Genomic DNA, 10,000 nt, shown 5'->3' on the forward strand with positions numbered 1-10,000 from the left:
CGAACCCACGAACCGCGAGATCATGACCCAAGCGAAAGTCAGACGCTTAACCGACTAAGCCACCCAGGCGCCCCAATAAATGAACAATTTTTTAAAAAGCCCCACAAGGAGTGGCCAAAGTGGGAAAAGGCCCAAAGCAGAAGCGAGAGAGCGAAAGAGACCTCTGGTCAGGAAGGGAAAGAAGAGGGGCGCCTGGGTGGCTTAGTCGGTTAAGCGTCCGANCAGAAGTGGTTTCTGAGTAGTGGAGACCACTTTAAGCACCGGGTCCAGTTGGGAGGAGAAATTAAAGCCTTATTGAGAAAACACAATTCCTTTTGTTCTTAAGAGGATGGAATGCAGGTCCCAGAAAGGGTGGAGAGTTAAGCACGTGTTAGCTGTGACCAGAGAACTCAGCGAGGGCACCTGCTGCAGTCATCCCGTCCCGTCCTGTTTTAAGGCTAAGGGTGAGGGAGGCAGGTTTGATGCTACCCACCTCTCTGCTTGGCAGAGTCGGGAATGTTCTCCTTCAGACCCAGCACAGCCCAGGAACCATAGGCAGCTATTTCCGGTGGCTGTTTAAACATCACAGCTCACAGGGCACCTGGGTGGCTCAGTCAGTTAAGTGTCCGACTTGGGCTCAGGTCATGATCTCACAGTTCGTGGGTTCGAGCCCCACGTCGGGCTTTGTGCTGACAGCTCAGAGCCTGGAGCCTGCTTCAGATTCTGTGTCTCCCTCTCTCTCTGACCCTCCCCCATTCATGCTGTTTCTCTCTGTCTCAATAATAAATAAACATCAAAAAATTTTTTCTAAAAATAAAAATAAACATCACAGCTCACCCTGGTTTGCAACAACCCACTTACAAAGTATCTAGGGGCGCCTGGGTGGTTCATTCAGTTAGGCGTCCAACTTCGGCTCAGGTCATGATCTCATGGCTTGTGGGTTCGAGTCCCACATTGAGTTCTCTGCTGTCAACACAGAGCCTGCTTCTGTTCCTCTGCTTCCCTCCCTATCTGCTCCTCCCCCACTCGTGTTCTCTCTCCCTCTCTCTCTCTCTCTCTCTCGCTTTTGCTCTCCCTCTCTCTCAAAAACAAAACATAAACAGGGCACCTGGGTGGCTCAGGCAATTGGGCATCCGACTTCAGCTCGGGTCATGATCTCGCGATCCATGAGTTCAAGCCCCGTGTCAGGCTCTGTGCTAACAGCTCAGAGCCTGGAGCCTGTTTCAGTCTGTGACTCCCTCTCTCTCTGACCCTCCCCTGCTCACGCTGTCTCTCTCTCTCCTAGAAATAATAAAAAAAAATGTTTTTTAATAAATAAATAAAATGGAGGTTTCCTACCGCTGTTTGTTGAAATACACATTCCCAGGCCCATCCAATCTCTGGAACCAACATCCAAGATGGCAGTGGCCTCCATACAGACCTAGCATTTGCATATATTTCCGCAATATTTTTAAGAATAAATACACATGTCTGCTACTATCAATCCATATATTAAAATCAGTACAACCTAACCTATGTGTGTAGATTAAAAGGAATAGAAATAATGGGGCAGTACTTTCTTCTTATCAACGAGGAATTTTCCCGGGCCCCATACTTTGGAAACCCATGGCCTACAGAGGTCAGTGATGAGCAGGTCCCCAAAGATTGCCCACTTCTTTCTCAGCTGCCCACTAGGATCACAACTCCAGGGCAGAATTTCCAGGTAACTCCTAGAGAACTCATGGTCATTTAAAAACAAAAAAAAAATTATTATTTATTAAATTTTTGAGAGAAAGACAGAGGGCAAGCAGGGGAGGGACAGAGAGAGGGGGAGACACAGAATCCAAAGCAGCTCCAGGCTCTGAGCTGTCAGCCCAGAGCCCGACGCGGGGCTCGAACCCACAAACCCCAAGTTCATGACCTGAGCCCAAGTCGGATGCTCAACCAACTGAGCCACGCCAGGCGCCCCAGAACTCGTGTTCATTTTATACTCAAAACCATGTCTTTGAAAAAACATAGATGTGCGCATACTAGGAGATGCCAGGTGTGCTGTTTGTTCTCACAAAAAGAGCCGTCCTACCTCGCACTGCACAGCCCCCTCCACCGTAGGTGAGGCCCCTGGGGGTAACGTCAAAACCATCCTCAGAAAGGAGCTCTGAGTCGTCTTCTGCCGCTGGAGAGGTACTCTGTTAACCTTGGGATGTTTTGCACAACACGGGTCATTTCAGCCCCAAAAAGAGTAAGAACAGGTGTTAGCGCTCACCTGCTTGACTTCAGAACCTCCATCTGTCCCTATGTAAAAGGTATAAGGTTATGCAGTGTTGTTCATTTGAACATTAGAGCCTCCCAAATATAATGGTTCTTCTTGTATTACATACCTAGTGGGAGAGGTTCTTCCTAACAAGGCATGTAGCTAGTAAGACAAGTGAGGAACGCTAGCAGGAATTGGTAACCGTTCCAGACTCTAGTAAGAGCAGAACTCAAAGTGGCCAACCCACCCGTGTAGCTGCTCACGTGACACTGACAGCCTAGAGCGCGAAGTGAGGTGGAGTGGGGGTGGGGAGTTCTACAAGCACTCAAACTAGATTATAAAGTACAAGGGTAATAACTTCCTGCCTCGGCCACAGTCCGTGAAGGAATTTCGGGATCTAGTACCCTCTGTTTGGTGTTTCTGTGAACCAGGAGTTGGCCGACTACTGTCCGAGGGTCAAATGTGGCCCAGTTCCTGTTTTTGTAAATAAAGTTTTATTGGAACACAGCCATATCCATTCACTTACACATTGCCTGCCTGCAGCGTTGAGTAGGTGCCACAGGGATTGTGTGGCCTGCAGAGTGGAAGTATTCACCATCTGGCCCTTTGCGGGAAAAGCATGCGAACACCTCCTTTAAAACCTTGCTCCTAAAACTGCAGTGATCAATCATCCAACATGGTGGGGGATTTGTTTTCTCCTCTCCTCAAACCATATTCAGATCCAGGTAGACTAGCATTAACCAAACAGCCTGATGCTCCATGGCTTTTTTATTTCCTTCACTGGCCTGGAGATTTTATAGATGAGAAAAACTGATGCTCGGAACGTTCCCCAGGTGAGTAAGCAGGGAGGCCAGCGTTCACCTTTAGACCGCGTCCTCGAGGAAAAAAGTACTAAAAGCACTTCACCTTGGTTAGGATACCATAGAAGGCTTTATTGCAACTGAGAAGTGAACCGAGAAGTCTGCACTTCCGTCTTTGACAGCTGAAACTGAAGGAAGTAAAACTAACGACATTGAAAGGAGTAAAAAATGTAAATGACATTAACTTTACTGCCAATTTTGTTGTTTAAGGTGTGGGTTGGTGGCGCCAAAGAGGTGCTTAAATGTTCCCCCTAGGGCCTCCCAATGAAGCAAGCTCCCGTCTCTACGAGGCCATGTCTGGGGGCGGTTCACAGGGCTCTGTGTTGTGTGTCACAGGCAACTCCAGGGAAGAATGTCATCCTCAAACCTTTTTGAACATTGCTTTAGGCTTAGGTAATCAGCAATAGCAAGACCGTAAAAAGACAGATTAGGTGAACCAGATTAACAAGCACCAAAATGAAATGTCTCTTCGTTGGCAAGGAGGGGGAATTGAACTGTAACCTCGATGACAGTGAAGAGGTTTAAAGACGTGACCAAGATGAGTAAAACAGCCACTGACAAGACTTCTCATTCTCATGCTTTGTGTTGAGGTATTCCTTGGATTCTATAAAATTCACCCATTGTAAGGATAGAGTTGGATGAGTTTTGGAGTAGCCAACCCACAGTCAAGGTCCAGCTTCCCTGTGTCCCTTTGCTTTTGATCCCCTCCCCTCAATCCAGACCTTCTTTGATCTGCCTTCTCTGAGTACTTTCTTGCCTTGTCTAGAAAATTCTATAAATGGGATCATACAGTCCATGTGGTTGAGTGTATCAATAATTTGATCCTTTTCACTGTGAAATGTGTCATGGGTAGAGACAGGGCCTGGAGAAACACCAAACCCGGATGGAGCAGGCTGGCCTCGGCCCACAGGTGGTTCTGACTCAGGCTTTGCAGAGGATCTGTGGTCCCTCAAAGCGGTACAGCTCCATGGACAACGAGATTTGACTTCCCAGGGCTTCTGAGTGCCACCCACAAGCAAAGCCAAGAGCTTTACCTAAATTATGTAGACTATCTCACGTAATCAAGTCAAGAGCCCTCGGAGGTAGGACGTTCATGTGACAGTCTACCAGGAGAGGAGACTTGTTTGAGTTAGTGGGTTTTTAAAAAAATTTTTTAATGTTATTTATATTTGAGAGAGAGAAAGAGACAGAGTGTGCGCAGGGCAGGAGCAGAGAGAGAGGGAGGGGCAGAGAGAGAGACACACACACAGAATCCGGAGCAGCTCCAGGCTCTGAGCCATCAGCACAGAACCCGATGCAGGGCTTGCACTCATGAACTGTGAGATCATGACCTGAGCCAAAGTCAGATGCTTAACTGACTGAGCCACCCAGGCGCCCCTAGGGGGGTTTATTCAGTCATTTTTTTTGTCCTCAATAACCAAAATTGCTTTAAGTCATCGGTACCACACTGGAAAATATTTTTAAGTTAAATTCAAGATCTGTTCCTTTCTTCAAATGTGGGTGAATCAGCAGATACCGTTTCCTGCAGCCTGAGTAACTGGAGTTTAAGACAATGGTGATGAGGACGATGAAAAAGCCAGCCAAAAAAAGAAACCTAAGTGAGTTTGGGAGACGCATAACTGCAAAGGAACTCACCTGTCAAACAATGTAAATATCCCTGGGTGTAGAAAGTGACAACCGAACACGGCAACTGAGTTAGCGTTATTAAAACAGCCTTAACTTTGTCGGTGTCATCTTGCTCATATTTGAGTCACATCACAAAGACTTTTTATCTGATTGTAGACAAGCTGCTTTAAATTTTCCAAGCAGATAAATGATAGGATTAACCTCTAAAAGCAAAGGTGCGTCTTCGCCCTGATCAGCTCCTCTGGCACGTTTTGAATGAAAAGGCCCCAGCTTTACGCAATTAATTCACTATATTCTAGCCATCGGTTCTTTCCAGAAGGAGCTGCACTTCTATCCTAGGTTGACCTTTACACATTTTTGTTTCTTCCATTATAACACGAGTTTTAGTGGTAACCATTTCCCTGTACAAACCCAAGATATAATAATAATAAAGCAAAAACAGCAGAGAACCAAGCTGTTCCTGCTCGTGCTATTATCAGGCAGAGGGGAGATCCCAGGCTGGTGTACATATGAGAGAATAACCACAGTTTGGGTGATATCAGTACTCTCGGACGAGGCAGTCCAGGCCCTGAAGATGGAGGAAGGGGCCATGAGCCAAATACAGGCAGCTCTGGAAGCTAGAAAGGGCAAGGAAATGGCTTCTCTGCGGGAGCCCCCACAAGGAACACAGCTTTGCCAACACCTTGATTCTAGCCCTTCAGACTCATTTCAGACTTCCAACTTCCAGAACCGTAAGAGAATAAGGGTTGGTATTTGGAGGCACTAAGCGCTGAGCACTAACGGGTCTTTTCTTACAGCAGCCACAGGAATCATACGCCGTGTCTGAGGAACCATCAATAGCTCTCTTGCTCTTCTCTGTGATCAAAAAAATAATTTCTGGGATGATAATCAGTCTCTAAGCTACCACGTCAACTTGTCCATAAAATATCCAGGTTCTGGGCTAATGTGCAAGGAACAGGGCTCAGTGTCACCTCAATGTCCCAGGGGCGGTCGCCGCTGTTCTGTCTGAGATGAAGGGTTTGCCGTTAGCATTTTCAGACGGACCCCACTCTTTAAGACGTAAACCAACAGAACTATCCATTCTCTCTTGGGATGTCGTACCTAAGGAAAAAGTCCCCCCAGGTAGTGCCATGTTTCTAAATGCGTTCATTCATTACCTTCTCTCAGCCATTGAGCTCATATCTAGCTAAACCGTATTGAATCCAGTTGTGATACTCCTTGACTTTGCTCTGAATCTTTTCCATTCAGGTCTGTGAGAACTTCTGACGTCTGAAGCTTGACTCCCAAGTTTCCATAGCAACAGGAAAAAGGAAAAAAAAAATCCAAACCTGAAGATTGCAGTTTACAGCTCTCGAACTTCACAACTAGGCCTCAATTGTTGCAGATTTTTTTTTCTTTGCGGTATCACTGGGTCTGTACTTCACCATTCTGACGGCATCTTCCTTTCTCCTCTAATTAACGGAATCTTCTGAATTTCCCTGAATGTGTAAAGATCATGGCAGAAAACTTGACCTTCTGGGAGCAGAGACAGTGACTACTTTTACTGATGTGTTGCCATGTTGCTAGTCAGCTCTCCACTCATACAGCTTCGTCCGTGGGTTAGTATTTGTACACGTGTGAGTATCCGTATGTGTATATACACAGTATTTATAGAGAGAAACTATACAGAAGGAGCCTAGTTTTGATATTGCGAGGTCACACACACACAAAAGGAATAGAAGTGACACAGCCGTCCCCTCCCGGGCCTCAGCATCAAGCTGGGCCCTGGCGCAGACCCCCAGAGCCGAACGCTCCTACACGGCCCCGATCCATCCGAACACTGCCACGACCAGCCAGGCAGGTCCGCAGAGAGGGAGCGCAGACAGAAGCCCATTCTCTCCAGTAAAGGATTGCAACCAATTTTTCACTGCCGTTCTATGCCATGACAGGAAAAAAAACAAAAACAAAAAAACGGAGAGGAGCAGAGCAGCAAATGTTCCCATCAGATGCCATGAAAAGGGCTCATGTACTATTCCACGGGCATCTGTCTGCGTTTGTACACGTCCTGAATCCAGTCCCACGGATTCTCGTGAGGACACGGAGCACGGTAGAGAACCCCTCTCTCCTCGGCATATGCACAATTGCACATGTGATCGCGGGGTCTTCCACGCACGGGAGGTGGTCAGCGGGAACCGCGTGTATACACATATATGCCCACATGCACAGCCACCCCTTTATGCGCATACACAGTTTGTTTCATATATACAGGCGTAAAATAGAGTAAATACAGGTAGTTTTAAAAGTACCCTTTTGTGTGAATCGACTACCGTTGTTTGCAAACCTGAAAATAAAAGATGTTCATTATGTATGAAAAGTAATTGATTTTTATTCTGTGAGCATGTGAAACTACGAGGAAACCTAGTGCTTGTACTAAGCTGATCTTCTCATTGATAAACTGTAGAGAACCGTCAAAGCTCACACCAAATTTTTCTATCAGATAAGACTAGTGACAGCCCGTGGCTTTTTATTAGAGCTCGCCACCAACTAGGGTAAGGTAAGTGTCTTAGCGTATTTTAATACAGTTGCTTACTAAAGGTTTTAACCACACGCACACACGTGCACACACACGCACACCCACACTTTCTTATGCAATCTACGTTTGCACCTGTGTTTTTCAGTTCGCCTTCGATAGGAAGTAGGAGTCCTTTACTGTCTTTGTTGTAGTGAAATTATGCAGCCAGAGTTCCATATATTGTATTTGTTTCAATAGTAAGTCTTTTTGGAGCATATAGAATGCGGAGATTTTTTTTTCCATTAAAATAAATGGGTATTGGTGGTTAAAACTGCTGGACAGTAGCTCTTCTCTGATTTCTATGTTGTGTCTAATGTTGCCGATGCGAGGTCTTGCCTTGGTGCAAGTTCACATTTTGTGAACTTTTTGGGGTTCCCCGTTACATCTCCTCTTAGTCAAATGAGTCTATAATAGCCGGAAGCACACACTCACAGCCAGGGCAATGCACTGGCCCTGTCCATCCTAACGAACGACTGGAGCATCTTGCAGTCGGCTGTGAAGACAACCACGTACTCAGAGAGGAGCAAGATCACCCTACTTTGATGACTACGTGACATGGGGTCACAGCCATCTGCCTACAGTCCCAGAACGTGGGTGTGTTTCTCTTGAATGAGTCCCGTCGCTCAATCAGGCGGTGCTGCATCCCGAACACAGCAGATGGGTTCTCCACAGGGGCACGCAGCAGGCCCAGGGGCAGGGGACTCAAGGCTGCACACTCCCACTCTACCTCATTTCCTCTTCGGGCTGTATAGCAAGCAGCCCGGTGTCTCCCTGGTGCACCTCACTTCCCTCTTCCTGCGAGGTACGGCAAGGATGCTCCCCCTGGAGCGAGCCGAGGACCATCCTCAGACGGCCAGGCGGGCGGCAGCCTGGCCCATAGGCTAGCGAGCCAACCATCAGAAAGCTCACCCTCCTTCGTGAACCTGAACTGTCCCTAGGGTGAAACACAGGTGTCGAGCGGCCCATTCACTGGACTGATCAAGTGCAAGAGTCCTCCTTGAATCACAGGCCAGTGAGCTCTCCTGCACTTTGTGAATCAAGCCCCTGGCTTAACTTGGCCTAGGAGCCAGAAAGGAGGAATAAAGTGCATCCTTCCTTAGCAAGTAGAATATGCCTTCATCTCCCCCTACTTAAGCACACTCCCTGTTCTCAGAGTTCTCATAAGGCCAGAGAGATTTCTATCATGTAGTTCTTTCTAATCCTTTAAAAAAAAAAAAAAAAAGACCAAATCTTTGAAGCCAGAGTGGTAGTGTTTCCTGAATTACAGAATGTTTTCTAAGCCACTAGAACACATTGACATTGTTTATTGAAATCAAAGCATTATTTCATTATTACCAATGCATTTTATTTTGGTCTGGGTTATTTAAAAAAAAAGAAAGTAAGAGTCAGAAATTGCTTTTCTCAATCGCTGAGCGCAAAGCAGAGCATTTTATTTCTGCCACGTGAATGGTCCCACTTTCTTTACTATTTTATTAACACATCAACCGCCTTGATTAAACACTGCTCTTTCACCCCATTTTACATACAATAAATTATTTCTGATAACTCGTTTCAACAAAAACATGCAACCATTTCCTAATTTCGAAAAAAATTACCTTCACGGCTGTCAGTGCCTCCAAATGCCCATCGTTTCATGTGGATGCACCTGCCGTGACTGGCAGCCTGCAAATCTGAAATTGGTGGCAAAATACCATGGTGGATATCAAAGAAGACTTTGGTTCTTTTTTTTCTTAAATAGTTTATTGTCAAGTTGGCACGGGTGTTACATGGAAGAAGACTTTGATTCTTAAGGATCATTTTTAGAAATTTTGATAATTTGCCCTGGATTCTCAAAATGTGATTCTAAACAGCCCGGTAGATGGGATAACCATTTACCAGCAAATTCTTGAAGTAGATCATGTTGCATTTCATCCATAATTAAATACATTGAGTCTTGATCTTAAGATGTGCCAACTAAAACATTATGAACAAGGCGATGTTTGATGCTGGGTTTAGTGCAGACACACACACTGTCTCCAGGCTGGGTCCGAAGAAATGAGTCTACAGTTCTCATGGGGTGCATGAACAAGGTACAGAAATGTATTAATGATGCTAATAAGAGGAGTGCCTGGGTGGCTCAGTCGGTTGAGCGTCTGACTTCGGCTCAGGTCATGATCTCACGGTTCGTGGGTTCGAGCCCCGCGTCAGGCTCTGTGCTGAGAGCTCAGAGCCTGGAGCCTGCTTCAGATTCTGTGTCTCCCTCTCTCTAACCCTCCCCTGCTTGCTCTCGCTCTCCCTCTCTCTCTCTCTCTCAGAAATAAATATTTAAAAAAATTTAATGATGCTAATAATAAAATAATGGTTTAAATTTATTGATTGCTTACTATGTGCCCATGCTGTGCACAATCTTTTTATGCCTCTGCCCTCAGAGGTTGACCCCTTACAACGACCCTATGAGGCAAGTCCTCTCATCTCCTCCAACTTTACAGAAAAAAGAAAGCTGAGGCTGAGAAAAATCAGAAGGCGTGCCCGAGGTAAGTGGCCTCCAGAGCCAGAACCCAGGCCATTTGGTTCCAGGGCTCTTCTTGTCTGCATTCTGCCTCAGTGCTACTCCCAACCTTGCAGTAAAACCAGACAGAATGTCTCCTCAGACCGGAAAACCGCAGTCCGAAGCCTCAGTTAGCAGGGCTACCTATCCAGACCCAGGAAACAGACCTTCTACTATTTTTTAGTTCTAAGAGCTTTCAGTCAAGACTGTGAACACCATTCTCAATT

The 10,000-nt window shown here is 46.2% G+C and overlaps 1 protein-coding gene, 1 non-coding gene and 1 pseudogene across 2 annotated transcripts in view; all 3 read left to right on the forward strand.

Moving 5' to 3' along the window:
• Nucleotides 1-441, forward strand: part of LOC144223494 (H/ACA ribonucleoprotein complex subunit DKC1 pseudogene) — a 2,361-nt pseudogene extending 1,920 nt beyond the window's left edge.
• The window catches only part of CDH13 (cadherin 13), a 1,024,187-nt gene extending 1,016,682 nt beyond the window's left edge, over nt 1-7,505 (forward strand). The window contains exon 14 of the mRNA XM_077754065.1: nt 5,944-7,505. Within this exon, the coding sequence (XP_077610191.1) occupies nt 5,944-5,951 (8 nt within the window). The 3' untranslated portion in view covers nt 5,952-7,505. The remainder of the gene's footprint in view (nt 1-5,943) is intronic.
• Nucleotides 7,506-9,351: 1,846 nt separating this feature from the next.
• TRNAR-UCG (transfer RNA arginine (anticodon UCG)) lies at nt 9,352-9,436 on the forward strand. The gene has a single exon. It is a non-coding gene; the product is annotated as a tRNA-Arg (tRNA).
• The last annotated feature ends 564 nt before the right edge of the window (nt 9,437-10,000 follow it).

The sequence above is a fragment of the Crocuta crocuta genome, unplaced genomic scaffold, assembly GCF_008692635.1.
Source record: "Crocuta crocuta isolate KB4526 unplaced genomic scaffold, BGI_CrCroc_1.0 scaffold61, whole genome shotgun sequence".
In the NCBI taxonomy this organism is placed as follows: domain Eukaryota; kingdom Metazoa; phylum Chordata; class Mammalia; order Carnivora; family Hyaenidae; genus Crocuta; species Crocuta crocuta.